The sequence below is a fragment of the Rattus norvegicus genome, chromosome 2 (genome assembly GCF_021556685.1).
Source record: "Rattus norvegicus strain SHRSP/BbbUtx chromosome 2, alternate assembly SHRSP_T2T, whole genome shotgun sequence".
NCBI classification, from domain to species: domain Eukaryota; kingdom Metazoa; phylum Chordata; class Mammalia; order Rodentia; family Muridae; genus Rattus; species Rattus norvegicus.
In genome coordinates, this window is record NC_141535.1 from 168,168,810 (window position 1) to 168,184,887 (window position 16,078).

General features: G+C 36.8%; 1 protein-coding gene across 2 annotated transcripts in view; it reads left to right on the plus strand.

The window, feature by feature from the left end:
- Pdgfc (platelet derived growth factor C) overlaps positions 1-16,078 on the plus strand; it is a 184,293-nt gene that overhangs the window by 79,806 nt on the left and 88,409 nt on the right. Inside the window, exons 2-3 of one of the 2 annotated variants that reach the window (XM_087634789.1) lie at positions 4,952-5,010; positions 14,548-14,743. Coding sequence is in view for 1 of the 2 variants with exons in the window: in NM_031317.1 (NP_112607.1) it covers positions 14,548-14,743 (196 nt within the window). In the remaining variant the exon portion in view is untranslated. 2 annotated transcript variants of the gene reach the window in all.

Below are 16,078 nucleotides of genomic sequence, written 5' to 3' on the forward strand. Positions count from 1 at the left end.
CTCTGAATGGGTGTTCCTTCAGTCTCTGTTTTAATCTTTGCCTCTCTCTTCCCTGCCAAGGGTATTCTTGTTCCCCTTTTAAAGAAGGAGTGAAGCATTCACATTTTGATCATCCATCTTGAGTTTCATTTGTTCTAGGCATCTAGGGTAATTCAAGCATTTGGGCTAATAGCCACTTATCAATGAGTGCATACCATGTATGTCTTTCTGTGATTGGGTTAGCTCACTCAGGATGATATTTTCCAGTTCCAACCATTTGCCTACGAATTTCATAAAGTCGTTGTTTTTGATAGCTGAGTAATATTCCATTGTGTAGATGTACCACATTTTCTGTATCCATTCCTCTGTTGAAGGGCATCTGGGTTCTTTCCAGCTTCTGGCTATTATAAATAAGGCTGCAATGAACATAGTGGAGCACGTGTCTTTTTTATATGTTGGGGCATCTTTTGGGTATATGCCCAAGAGAGGTATAGCTGGATCCTCAGGCAGTTCAATGTCCAATTTTCTGAGGATCCTCCAGACTGATTTCCAGAATGGTTTTACCAGTCAAAAATTACAGCGTTTCTTAAAGACAACAAAACTCTTTGTTAGGAGCCGGGAACACTCACCTCATATTAAGGAGCAGGAGGCTCCCTGTATGAGCAAGAATAATAATTCCTGCTGAAGACAATTCCAGAAACAACTCGAATGTGGGATTAGTGGTGCTTCACTTAAGCATTACCTCAATCACGGTCTGTGGAAACAGTGTCATAAATGAATGATGAGACGTTAAAGGGGGCCTGTTTGGTAAAATGGGGGAGTCTAGGAAGAAGAGAAGGACCAGAGCTCATAAATTGTGCATGTGTCTGCAGTGGGTATGTCAGATCTCAAAGGGAAAATGCATGTGTGAATGTGACTTTGTGACTTAGAGAAGAGCCTGAGCTTCTAATGCAGATTCAAAGGATGTGTGCTGAGGGGCAGTATTTATTTAAGCCTAAGTAAAGCTTGAGGTCACTGGGGATTTGGGCTGATGGAAGGGTGAGTGAAGAAAGCTTATGGAAGTGCTACTCAGTTATTTAAAGAGGAGACAAATCAAAAGAATGCCTAAATAGGCTAAGAAATGTGAAGTAGGTCCATATAACAGAGGAAAGAGATCAATGATTAGCCAATCACTGCTGTCCCTCAGTCTGCTCTTTATAGAAAACAGTCAGAGAAACAGCCAGTGAAGATGTGTTGTTCTTCACTTACCTTTCTGTTTGCACTAAAAAGAATGCCATGCTTCTGATTGGAGAAGAATTAGCCCTCTCCTACTATAATGTTCCTTATTTTGAAATTATACATAAACTTTTTAAAATGATAGGTCTTTATAGCTTCTTCTGAAAACTTAGTTTTTAGAGAACTGTCACTGGGTTAAAGCTCAGCGCCTAATATTCCCCAATGCTCTACCAATGAGCTACCTTTTCAGCCTGGATAGTTTTAAAATGTTTTAATCTATTTAAAATTCAAGAGTATTTTTCCTGCATATGTTTCTGTCCTGTATTCATGCCCAGTGATAATGGGGGCCAGGAGAGAGTATTGGATCACCTAGAACTGGAGGTATAGACAATTGTGATCTACAATGTTGCCATTTGGTCTTCTCCAAGAGCAGCCAGTGTTCTGAACAGCTGAACCCTCTCTCCAGCCTCATTGATATTTTAAATCGGTGGTTGTAATAACTTCTTAGGTATTTTTAACTTTTTTAAATTGAAAATATTTTTCACACAATCTATTGTGATTGTACTCCTCCCAGATCCTCTCCACTCCCTCATCCACTCAAATCCACACCCTTTCTTTGTCTGTTTCTCATTAGAATACAAGTTATCACCTAAAAATAATGCAATAAAATAACGAGAAATTTAAAAACAGGAGAAGTCAAAACAAACTAAAAAATGAGCTAAGAAACACATCTAACACATGTAACAGATGTTCACACACACACACACACACACACACACACACACACACACACACACACATGAAAATCCATTAAACACACAAATCTGGTAACCATAATATATATCCAAAACACCTATTTCTAAAACTGCCGTTGAGTAAGTTTCACGTTGGCCATCTACTGCTTGAGATGACCAGAAGAAATGGTTGGTGTACCAAGTGAAAGTAGTGAAGAAAACTAATTTGTCATTTGCATGTCCCTATCAATTGTAGATACTTCAGCTTAGACTGCTTAAAATACATACTGAAGATACAGCTCTTTCCAGACAGCATATTAAATACCTTTGATTATACATACAGTTGATTATGACTATGTGAAGTGGTCAATTCTCCACAAACACTTGACTCACCCCTCATTTCCCTCTTTCTTTTCAAGGACTTGAACCAGAGTACAGGTCCTAGAACATCATATGCAAGGACAATGTCCTGACCTCAGAACTACAAAACCCAAATGACTATGATGCAATCTATCTTTTCCCATCTTTAAATGAAGAACTTATTAGTTTTTCTTTATGGTGACAATGTTAATTTTAGAAAAATTATTCTTTGCTTTTTTTTGGCCAACAAAAGGTTAAAGTTTGTCTTCTGATCATTCAACTCTTTTTTTTTCAGTCATCTCTGAAATTGGACACTTTTTGGGGAGTAATAAGTCCTAGAATAATCTTTACTTTCAGAAGTAGAATTAATGTCGGGTGTACTGATTCAGGCATTAAGAAGACTCCGGCATTTAGCAAATCAGTAACTACTGATAATAATGTCTTCAGACCACAATTTTAATAGAGACAATCAGGCAGAGAATGTTACTTTGTTGTAGCTGTTTTAACCTACTTGAGTAAAATACTGTAACTATAAGAGATTGTTACCAAATTCGTGGGAAGAAAAAAATAAAGAAAAAAGTTTTACTCAATGAGATAAAAATGAGCAGAATGCAAATAGCAAAATCTACATTCATTAGCAGCTTGAAATTAACACCTAAGGTTACATTTATTTATGGACCTCCTTTTCTAACTCAATGTAGTACACCTATTGAACACATTGTAAAGGGTGTCATCACTCTTCCCAGTACACTGACAGTACACTGTCCTGTCTCCAGTACAGTGGGTCATTGTCCCTTGTAGACATGATCCGTGATATGATCTTATGAAGTAATGTGTTGTGATAGAAGGGGAATTGATAGCCATTATACTAGAGTGACTTGCATTGAAGATTGATGCTGACTTTTGTGATTAAGATAACTATATCTTTAAGTTTTCTGGAACCACTTTATATTTTATATCTGTGCATCTGACATGATACTGTCAGTGTTTTTTATTCTTTAAAAACGGACTTGCTTGTGTTCTGGAGATATCTCAGCACGTAAGAGCATGTGCTCTCAGCAAGTCAGGACCCAAGCTCAAACGCCCGAGACTCATGTGAACATCATGCATACATGCCTATTACTGTGATAAACTCTGAGACTGGAGGATCACTGGTGTATAGTGGTCTTCACTTTAGCACGCATAAGTCCTCGTTTCAAGGGAATAAACCACAGACTATAGAGCAGTGTACCTTGCATTCTCCTATGGCCTCTTTATGCTTGCATTGATGAGTTTACCTACACACATCTGGATGTATATACCCCTCACAATTAAAACTAAAGTATAGAAAAACAAACATTTTGCTTTAGACAAAAACTGTTATAGCCATTCGCATTGGGACATATTCCTATTTTGATAGGAAAAATCTGCTTGATATATTTAACCTTTAAGGTCATTGTCCTCACTGGAAAATACTTTTTCAACTTAAAAACTCATAAGACCTATAAAGCACTATTAACTGTTCTCATTTGGGAAGTGTGATGAGGCAACTCTATAAAAATATACTTTTACCTTAATCATGGTATTTTTGAGTAAATTTGTATTTTTTATTCAATTAGTTGTATAGTGCTGTTTTCCCATAACATGCTCTATTAAAATCATTTCGCAGATCGTGTCCACAAGTGACACTGGAACTTATGCTCTGCTTGGGACAATGAAGAGGAGGGATATCCTTTCCCAGTGGGTTCAGTGGGTCTGCATATTAAATGAGAAAAGAACCAGTGAGCTCATATCATTCCATTCCATAGGTGTTAAGTTCAATTAGGAATGTCTTTCAGTTAGCTTCCTCGTTATCATCCAGGGATACTTCTTTAGCGTTTGAAGAACCGTTTTGTTTCTAGAAATCATTGCCAACAAGCCCAGGCTTTTATGTGTTTCCCTTTGAGTTTCATTTCAAGATGCAGTACTTAAATAAAGCCTTGGTCCTTTTTCCTGGGCTCCTCTTGATCTTTCAAAGATAATCTAACCTGCAAGTGATAACATTTTGGTTTTACAAATTTCTCTGTGATTAATTGTGAGAGGACATGTTGATTTGAAACAAAATAATACAAAAACCTTAGTTTTTATCACTGAGAAAGAAGTTTTCAATTCTAAGGCCCTTATATCAGTAGGAAGAAGAGCCTAGTCTTGCCCAAAGTGAAGGATACGTTGAAACTTAGGGGGACTGAGAATCATGGCATTCGGACATTGCTACATGGGCCTTAAGCAAATTCAGTGTCTGGGATAGGATGGAGGTGGGGAATAATAGTTTACAGAGTTATTAAAATGTTAATTGAATGATGTATAATAAACATCTGTCCAATAACATATTCAGAGTAAATATAGGTATAGTTGAGTAAGTGAGCAAGTTATAAGAGAATAAAAATGTCTAGGCTATATAACTTACCAAATAATGCTCTTTCTTATATTTTTTTCTATGCCAGCCAAGACCCTGTCCTATAAAAATTAGTAATAATGTCCACAAATAAAAGTTCACTTGACTGACTCAGACATTTTTACAAACTTTGTGTTTTTCAATTATTCAATTTTTTCAATACCCAAATCCAAAATTGAAAATTCTGAACCACCTAGATTAGGGTTTGAGGTCACCAAGACTCAATTTTACTATCTCCATCTACTGGCAGGGAGGAACTATACCCAGCATCTGGACTGGCATAGAAAAGAGGAGAAAGAACATTAAAAGGTAAGCCTACCATATGTTTTTATTTCCTCTGAACGTGTACACTTTCTGTCACATACTCTATTGTATGTTTCCGCATTGAACATTACTGTAATGAGTCACCACAAAATGAGAGAAGTTTAGGTATTTTAGTGCTTTTTCCTGCTCCTTGAAATTAGCAGATAAAGACACAAAAGCTTTACGTTCATCACAGCATTTTTTTTAACGTCTGGGTACTTCTGAATTTCTATCTGATCATCCCTTTGATTGAGCGCTGCCTTCTGGTCTTTATGTATAGTATATTCTCACTGCTGTGGACTCTCTGGCTTGCTAAAGAGAATTTTACCTGGAAATAATATGAAGTGTGAGGGTTTTGAGAAAATACAAACGTGTTTGCTTCTGGGATTTACATTTTCACTCTGGTGGTTCTTGGGATCTTTACCCAGCCTTTAATTATTAGTAGTTTCATTTTGAGACGGAACTAAATTAAGCTTCCTAGTTAATTAACAGATCAGTCTTGGCAGATATTTGTGTAAGTATTCTGTGTGTGTGTGTGTGTGTGTGTGTGTGTGTGTGTGCGTGCGTGTGTGTGTGTGTCTGTGTGTGTGTGTGTGAGAGAGAGAGAGAGAGAGAGAGAGCGAGAGAGCGAGAGAGCGAGAGAGCGAGAGCGAGAGCGAGAGCGAGAGCGAGAGCGAGAGCGAGAGAGAGAGAGAGAGAGAGAGAAAGATTTCGTATTTTGGTATCTTGTTACTCCGTTAGAATTTTTTTTTTTTGGAATTGTACTGGCTTGCTGTTAAAAAGATTACATCATTGTAGTGAAACTAGAACATACAATATATCCTGCTAAAAATTTAGCTGCAATAAAATAAATAGTTGAGGATTTGTGTCGTTTATAGGTGATCTACATAAGACCCTATATTTACTTAAAATGTTAGAAATAGTTGTTCTTAGACTTATGCCATGCACAGCTTTCTTTGCAAAGCTTTCTCTCAACTGGTTATGTGACAGCCATTTGTGGAGATAATTGTTCCTACTCCATTTGATGCTACTAAATTAAGTATGATTTGGAGATTTTTTTATATCCATTTTCTTCTCCTGTCTGTCTGCCTCCAGATTAGCTTACCACCTTTTCATTATCTCCTGTCAGGGTTCCATTTCTTTAAGAGATAAAGATAAGTTTATAAGAAATATGAGTGGATTTTTTTTTCAAATTTAGGAATAGACTGCAAGCACAAGAATTTACAAGGAAGTGCTCTGTGCAAACAGGTCTGTTGAAATCCTGGGAGGTCATGAATGCAGCTGCTCCATTTGTTGACTGGGGATTAACCTAATACAAGCAACACTAATATCACCAAGAGAGATCTCGCATCTTCAAGCAGAATCTAACAGTGTTCAACTTGACAGAAGTAGCCACAAAGTCTTTCTGAGAGTAGAAGATACAGTTTTCAATAGTGATCAAGGCATGATCAATACGTAGACTATCAGAGGAAAACCTCCCTTCACAGATGGACATCCTGGTGGACTTGCTAAAGTCTTTGGGATAAAATTCTTCTGGACTGTAATTTTTCTTTCCTCATTATTTTTGGACTCCTGTGTTTTGGTCTTTGATTCAACTTAAAAATTATTGTTGCAGATGTACCTGTTGCTGCGGAAGCTAGCAATAACTAGGGTCTAACTAGTTCTAGAATGAAGGGAACTTTTATATTAACTCATATTCGCTCTTCTCTCATTGTTCTTATAGGTCTTAAAAACTTGTAAGCTGTGATTACATAACTTGGTGTAATTGGGTACTTTATTGTTATTAAAATCTATGTCTCCAAAATGGACTCAATTTCCCATTAAATTATATAATTTTCTTATTTACTTATGGTCTTAGTTTATCTCAAAATTGTCACATTTCCTGATCAAGGTGGACAGGAATGGCTGAGGTAGAGTAGGTGCAGAGGCAGTGGGATACGCAGCAGAATGGTTAGTGTTCATAAGCACATTCTATGTAAATTCGGCCATAAAGGGCAGTCATGTCTCAGTGTACTATTTATCTCATTTTCCTGAAATTTTTATGTATGATTACTGGTATTATTATGAAAGCAAAGTCTCTGATGTCTAGCTATCAAGACTACTTGTAGAAGGGTGAATATGTTTTTACTTATTTCCAAAACATAAAACCTGTAAGCGGGACATACGTGGATGAAGTGACTAAATCTATTTGCCTTTGATTCATGGTCATAAGAAAGCCATATGCTGTCAGACCAATAGATAGCTCAGTGGTTAGACTGATTGCTCTGTAGGCAGGAGAGCCATTTATAATGCACAGCTTAACCCAAGAGAATTTAAATATTTCTAACTACACAAACTAATTCATCGATTTTCTCGTTCTATGACTATGAATTGAATGATAATTATCTTATTGTTATTTTCATTGTTAAATCATAAGCTTTCTCCCATCAAAAGACCACAAAGGAATAAGTAACTTAATTTTAGAAATGCTTATGAAACTTCAAATGGATGTTTAAAATTATATACAAGACAGTAATATGTATTGGTTTTACAAATTTTTATTAAAATATTTCTCTAAAGTTAATCTATGCATTTATTTTGTCATAACATTATTTAGTATAATTTTTTGCTGAATAATTTTCAGAGATACTACATTCTAAAATAGTTATTTGAACTTTGTACACTGAAATTTTAATAAAAGGTTTGATTTGATAATTTTTAAGATGAATGTTTATTATATATTTTGACTTCTTTCTAGTATTCTCTTCTACACTCTGGCCTTCTTTTTTTTCTTTTTCCTCTTTTTGGGTGTCTAAAACAAAGTTCAACCTAAAAGAATAAAACCAGCATAATCTAAACCTCTTTTTTCTGCCTCAGAGCTTGTTATATGCAGCTATAGTTATTGTCCACTTGTATGCAGTGTCTTTAATGTAAGGATGTGTGTATATGCTTGCTTCTCCATGTCTTTCCCTGCTAGATAAGATTATATCGACTTTGTCTTCCATAGTAACTCGTAGGTTCACCCCATTGAATCAAACTGGAGTTTATTTTATCATTACCTGAGAGTTAAAATACTATGTTTTCTAGAATTATTTAATTGTTTGAAGTGAGATTTGAGTTTAACTTCTTGAATTCTTTGTATATATTAGATATTATCCCTCTAATGGTTGTAGGATTGGTACAGACCTTTTCCCAATATGTTGATTGCCGCTTTTTGTCCTAATGACAGTGTCCTTTGCCTTACAGAAGCTTTGCAATTTTATTAGGTCCCATTTTTTGATTATTGATCTTAGATCATATATCATTGGTGTTATGTTTAGGAAATTTTCCCCTATACCTATGTGTTCGAGGCTCTTCTCCACTTTCTCCTCTATTAGTTTCACTGTATCTGCTTTTATGTGTAGGCCTTTGATTCACATGGCCTTTATAAGGAGAAAAGAATGGGTCAATTGGCATTCTTCTTATGCTGACCTCCAGTTAAACCAGTGCCATTTGTTGAAAATGCTGTCTTTTTTTCATTGGAGAGTTTTAGCTCCATTGTCAAAGATCAAGTGACCATAGGTGTGTGGGTTCATTTCTGGGTCTTCAATTCTATTCCATTGATCTACCTGCTTATTTCTGTACAATACCATACAATTTTTATCAGGATTGCTTTGATGGTGATTCCTTGAGAAGTTCTTTTATTGTTCAGAATAGTTTTTACTCTCCAGTGTTTTTGCTTTTCCAAATGAATTTGCAAATTGCTCTTTCTAATTCTATGAAGAATTGAGTTGGAAGTTTGATGTGGATTGCATGGAATCCATAGATTGCTTTCAGCAATGTGGCCATTTTTACTATATTAATTCAGCCAATCCATGAGCATGGGGTATCTTTCCATCTTCTGAGATCTTCTTTGATGGTCTTCAGAGACTTGAAGTTCTTGTCATATGCCCTTGGTCCTGTGAAGGTTGGGTTCCCCAATGTAGGGTAAAGCCAGGGCATTGAGACTGGAGGAAAGGGTGGGAGTGGGAGCATCCTCTTCGAAGCAGTGGGAGGGGGGGTATGGGAGAGAGGGGAAAGGGGATAACATTTCAAATGTGAATACATAAAATATCCAAGAAAATTTAAATTTAAAAAATATTATGTTTTCAAAAATTTTCTGTTTGATAAATCTCAATATGAGAATAATTCTCTAAAGGTTACTTGCTTAGTCTTTTGTGATGTAAGTGGGGTATTTTCAAGAAGAAAAGAGACAATGTGACAATAATTGCATCAGTGCGGCCTTGAATCATTGGTATCCCGGACATACCCAAACAGATGGCCCTCCCAAGTTTTAGTTCATTTATAAAATGTTCAGTTCAACTGTCTTAAAAGTGAAGGTGATCTTCTCATACAATTGACTGGAGAAGTCAGAAGCAGATTGAGCTGATTATATCTTTTCAACTTCGATTTGGCCCTGTTATCCTGTACTCTTGCACATTGTTTTTTTCCCTCTACTGGATTCCATTATGATAGGTGAAGAACCATAGCTTCAGGACCTCACCATTACTCTCAAATTGTCTCATCCCCAAATACCAAAATGACATCACTGAGTTCACTCTGAATGATCCAATAATGTGATATGGACAGTGAAAGAATTCAGTTATATTAGTAATTTTCTATAATTGCTGGGCAGAACCAGAACAGCACCCATACCCTGCTTCTTCACAGTAATGGAAGGGGAAGGAAGGCTCTTTGTGTTTAATTTTCCTGTTTGTGGGTGCTTTCCAAAGTTCCCATTTATTCCCACTGCAAGAGTCAGCCAAAAGCCTAGCATGTTTATTCTTATAATTTCTTTAGTTTCAAGAAAAATTTTAACTTCTCTAAATGATGGTGTCATAGCAATAACAAAATTTCTACTTTTCCTCATCAAACTCCTAAGCCATTGCCTAGAAGTGATAGCTAAGGTTCTCCCAACTTGCTCTTGTGAAATGGGAAGTTTTATACATATGATTAAATTTGTATTGTGTCTCCACCAACAACCTCTTGAGTAACATGACACTTGCACATTGTTTTTTTTTCTTTCTACTGGATTCCATTATGATAGGTGAAGTAACTATGATAAGTCAAGTAACTTGACTATTGGCTAGCTTTTCCTCAGGTTTCCTTTTTCCTTTTTTCTTTTTCTTTTTTTGAATTAGAGTATTATGGATAGTGTGTCTCATTCACTTAATTGTAAATATGAAATTATTTTCTTTTAAAAAGCATTTTAATTTTAAATGGCACGTGATTATTTCTAGTTAAGAAAGCATGAATCAAGTGGCTTTCTTAAAACACCAGAATTTTATTTTTTATTGATTCATATTACAGGGCTTAATGTGTTAAATTAGACAAAGTAAAAGAAATATTATAAGACTATATTGTGACATTCCTAGAGGGTGTAACATTAGTGATCATGTTTCATTTTTAAAAATAAGCAGTCACATTAAGAAAACGTCCAATCTCAATAATCAGTGCTCTCTGATCGAGGTGCTCAGCTGGCACATTATAGATTATGTAGACGAACTTCAGCTAAGATATTAAATACAAATGATGGAAATCCAACTAAGGGTTAATATAACATACATGTCAGAACTTAATGGTGCTGGATGAAGCATCTGTTTCCTTACTGTGAATAATCTTTGTAAAGTTAGGATTTGAGGGTGAGCAGTTTAAAGGCTGAAATAATCTATACTACTCCATTCTGCCACACTTCTTCATAATATCATGAGTCAGAGTTAGTGACAGCTATGAAGCATGGACAAGATTACGTTTATAGATTTCCATAAAACTATCTGCCTCATGAAAGTAATAGTGTGGCAGAAAAGAAAAAAAAAGTCACCAGAATGTCCGTTATACTCTACATTTACAGAACTAAAGTAGCAGACAGTGTGAATCAGTAGGCACACTGTAGAAAGGTTATGCACACAGTGGGGTGGTTTTGGTAGCAGAGTATTCCTTAGCAGTACTGCCACACATAATGCTAAGACAGACTTACTGGTTTCCCTGTTAGGAGAACTGGCTCTGTTTAGTCTCTTATGTCTCAAAGTAGCTGAGTAGTTCTTTTGCTTGTTTACTCCTTTTCAAGAGGACAAAAGTGAGTCAGCTAGAGCAAGTCCAACAACCTTAATTGGGCATTTCTTAAGTAATATTATTATTAATTTTTTGGTGCACTAAATATAGCAATCCCTCTTTTACTCAGTGAGATGTCATTTGCTCTCCTGACTTGTAAACTGTGATAGATAGTACTAGCCTTGTTGATTGTCTCTGTCTTACTCTGCTATGGTGTTAAAGACACAGCAAATGGTAGGTTTTGGTAAATCAATGTGAAAAAGAAATGAATGTTCCTAAGGAGTTTCTGTGGGCAACTGACCAATGCAAATGGGAATGCTTGGAGTCAATGGTCAGACTGAGCTCTGGAATCCCTAGGGGGGAGCTGGCTGAAGGACTGGAGGAGTAGCAGAGGGAGATTGCAATGTCAACTGTCCGGACCACCCAGTGCTTCTAGGGACTAAACCACCAACCACGGAGTGTACAAGGAGGAAATTTATGACTCCAGATACATATGTAGCAGAGGATGGTCTTGTCTGACATCAGTGGGAGGGGATACCCTTAGTCCTGTGGAGGCTTGATTCCCCAGGATAGGGGGATGCCGGAGAGGTGGGGATGAAGTGTGTGGTGCTGCACCCTCATAGAGGCAAAAAGGAAGGAGTAAAGGGCAGAAATATGGCTCTTGATGACAAGAAATAAAGTCTAACCATTTGTCATATTGAAAGAAAAAGAAAATAGGAAGGAAGTGGTAAAAATCAAAGCTAGAACCTATGGTTTCTGCCTCATGGATTATCTTATGCATTTATCCTTATTCAGAATGCAAGACATCAAGTGTGCTTGTAGGGCTCTTCTACACAGAAAAGATGGATATGAAATGTTTATTTTGCCGTGAAGTTCAAGTTTGCCTTTGAAGAATCCAATAAGGCCTAGTGGCATCATTCTGATTTTTCTATAAAACCTAATTTTTGTTCCTGGACTCCATGAATATATATGTACAAATATCCATCTTGCAAGTCAAAGGGTTTCCAGTATTTTTAAAGTGAAACTTGTTAAATTAGCTTGTACAGAAACCATCTAGATGAAGATAAGGAAGAATAATAGGTCAAAAAGGAAATATGCAAATAAACATCAAAGACACCAGCAGACCAAAGCACAAGTGAGATTAGTGAATACATGAGCTTGTTAAAGAAGGATTAGGAAGAGATGTTCTGATTCATAAAGAAATGTTTTCTGAACATTAAAAAATAACATGTACTTGGAATCAAGCACACTGCACATTTCTCAGACCATTTGTGAAGTCTGCCAGGCGGTGGGCCGTGACACATGGCTGATAACCTTGATTCTGCCAGACAGACAGAGTTCATAGATGAAGCCAGATTCTATTTACTAAACTTTAAATACTACAGTTCTTTTTGCTAATATCATGGTAAGATATTAATTTATTAGATCTGTCAAGATAGCACACTCTTGTAATCCCAGCACGCAGACATATCTGTGGGACAAACAGACAAGAATGATTGTCTCTTGTCTTGAGTTATGTATTATCAATAAACCGTTCAAATGTTATCTTTATCAATAATACATGTTGAAATGTTACATTTTTTGTTGATTTTATGATCTTCCTCCTCTATTAATCTCTGTCAAACATTGTAAATGTGCTCTAAAAGAGCCAATGATGGGGCTGGGGATTTAGTTCAGTGGTAGAGCGCTTACCTAGGAAGCACAAGGCCCTGGGTTCGGTCCCCAGCTCCGAAAAAAAGAACCAAAAAAAAAAAAGAGCCAATGATATGTAATTTATGGACAATAAGGGATTTCTCTGATTTTAATATTAAACTGGTCAACAGATGTAGAGCTGAGCTGCTTCTGCATATATATAGCCAGTAGTTTTACAGTACTTACATTTTTAATTTCTATTCTTTCCTTTTTTCCATGATATTGACTCGATTTAGTTAGTTTGGGGGTTTTGTTTGTTTTTTGCTTGTTTTTTTTTTTATTTGAGTTAAAAGGTCTCTGGAACTTGCTTTGTAGACCAGGCTGGCCTTACAATTAGAGAACTACCTGCCTCTGTCTCTGGAGTACTGGGATCAAAGGTGTACAACACCCCTGCTGCCTGGCCTCCTTTTAGATCATAATGCTGTTCCCATCAGAATGTTTGGGCCAGATAATATGACATTAGCTATAATTGTGAATTCTAAAAACAAAACAAACCATGTAGCTTTCATGTAGCTTTTTTTCTTTTGCCTAAGACATACAAGATTTGGTATTTCATGCACATTACAAGATTTCATTTTGGGGCATCAAAACTCTATAGGACCAAGGGTATCCCATCCCATTAATGTCAGGCAAGGCTATGCTGGAGGGATGGGGAGGGATAGGGTGGGTGGGATAGGGTGGGTGGGGTAGCACCCTCATAGAGGCAAAGGGGAGGGAGGAGAGGGAAGTTGTGGAATGGGGAGCTTGTGGAGGGGTAAACAGGAAGTGGGATATCATTTGAAATGTAAATGAATGGAATGATTAATTAAAGAAAAGATTTTACGTTGGTAGATGAGTCATTTGACTACCAGCATGTGTTTTCTTGGTAGTTTGGGTGCATTGGTCACTGGCTGTAAGCAAACCAAATGTTTATTAAAGTAGGCAGATTCTTTGTGTAGTGCTGCATGCTTGCTTTGTGCTTCTATTCCCAGCAAAGTGACATCTGTGGACTGATGGCTGTAAAACCCACAGAATTGTAGTGTAGAGCCTTCCTTTGACAGAGTGCAATATAGTACTTGCTGGTGTGGACACCCTCTCTCTTTTTCTTTTTCTCTCTCCTTTTTTCTGTTTCTGATGATAGGCTCTGAATGCTTGTGGTGTTGTCTGTTGTTGAGTTTCATCCATTCTGAGTTTCATCCGTTATCATTATCTCTTCCTATAATGTTCCATTTTGGCTTATTTAGTTTCACATTTCTTTTTTTCAAGTTATTTCATATTTTCTCATAAATAAAATTAATGTCAATGTTGAAATAAATTTATTCTAGGCAACCATGCTATCATTTTATTATTTAGGAAATGAGTCATGATTTGTATTTTTTAAAAGGTACTGTACTGTTGGGCTTGATGCCTCAAATTTATTAACTCAAGACAAGGAAAATAGACCCAGGATAATCAGAAGTATGTCCCCCAACTCTGTAGTGAGTGTGACAATAGCGTGGGCTACATTGGATCCTGCCTCAAAATAAAAATAACAATGATAGAAAATTATAGAATTATAACAAACTTGTTTAGAGACCAAAATGTTAGTAATATACCCTTCAGTAACTAGATTTTAAAAGATGAATTTTCTATTTTCTTTCCATTATAAAATACATAGCTTTAAAATATTTTGGATAGATTTTGAAAGGAGTGATAATTGATTAATATCATAGGAGGCATGCTTGGCTTCAACACCTGAAGGGAAATGTAGGCACTTGTTTTGAAGCCTGTGATTTTGGAAACATCCGTTCTAACAGTATGTCTGTGCCTGTGTCTTTGATTTAGGAGTGCAAGATCCCCGGCATGAGAGAGTTGTCACTATATCTGGTAATGGGAGCATCCACAGCCCGAAGTTTCCTCATACCTACCCAAGAAATACGGTGCTGGTCTGGAGATTAGTGGCAGTAGATGAAAATGTGCGGATCCAGCTGACATTTGATGAGAGATTTGGGCTGGAAGACCCAGAGGACGATCTATGCAAGTGAGTGACACACACACACACACACACACACACACACACACACATACCACACACACACACACGTGACGTTCTGGCCGAGTGTAACACTATTGTTTTCACGTTGCTTCTGTGATATGCATTTAAATGGAACCTTTTGCTGACCTAAGTTTACAAACACCTAGTGATTTAAAGAAAACAAGTTTTCTTTCACCTAGTGATTTAAAAGTAAAATTGCAAGACTCATACACACACAAACTCAGTGGTCACTTTTCATCTACCTCTATCTACACAATTCAACAAAACTTTGTCTAAGTGTGTCTGAGTGTTTCTGCACATGATATGGAAGAGATAAAGGACTATAGCTATACCAGATAACGTGAATGACTGTTGACATTTGTCTTTTAGTTGAACTTCTTGAAAGTCAAGTCAAGGAAATAGAAACAGTATTTAAAGAGAGCTGGGAAGGTGGCTCAGTGGGAAAGCTGCCATGCTGCATGAGGACCTGATTGCAGATCTCTAACAGCTGTGCAGCTGCAGACTAATCTCAAACTGGGTGCACTCAGGCCAGTCTATGTATGTGAAGCAGTCAGGTCTAACTAAAGATTAAGGTAGACAAGCGACTGTGCAGGAGACTCCGTATCAAATTTTGGCCTCCACAGACATGCACACACAGGTTCACTCACAAGTCAATCATATTCATATTCATACATATATTAATTATATAATATCACACACATATTATATAATATCACACACACATATATTATATAATATATCACACACACACACACACACACGCACGCATGCACGCACACACACACATGCACGCACACAGAAGTTCACAAGCCAAAACTGCACCTACAGGTTTACATCATTTAACCGATACATTGATACCTAATTACACTTATGCAGATCTAAGAAGCCCGAGTCTCATTAGGAGGGAGGCATACACTCTGGCGAGCAGAATTTGACATTCAGGATAAGAATGCAAGGTAGGGTTGTACCATGGTTCCCTACAGCATTCAAGATCCGGTTAGCTCGTGTATTTCAGTCACACAGAAGATCTACTGTAATTTGGATAAATGTTACCCTTTTAATACCCTGTGGATATTATTGTCAAGGTTCGGTGGTCTTAAGAATTTTCACTTCAGTGCCATTTGTACAATACGAAAATATTTGATTTGATGGTCTCTGCTGAATTCTTTGTGTCTTCTTTGGTATGTAAGTTAAAAGAGAATTTTCTTTCTTGTCATTCATAACAGATACATATTTCAGGGCACAGGAAATATTTTTAGCTTTAGCATCTGCATTCTTTCACCACATTTTTTCTCTCTGTGCCTGAGGTTTGCATTGTGC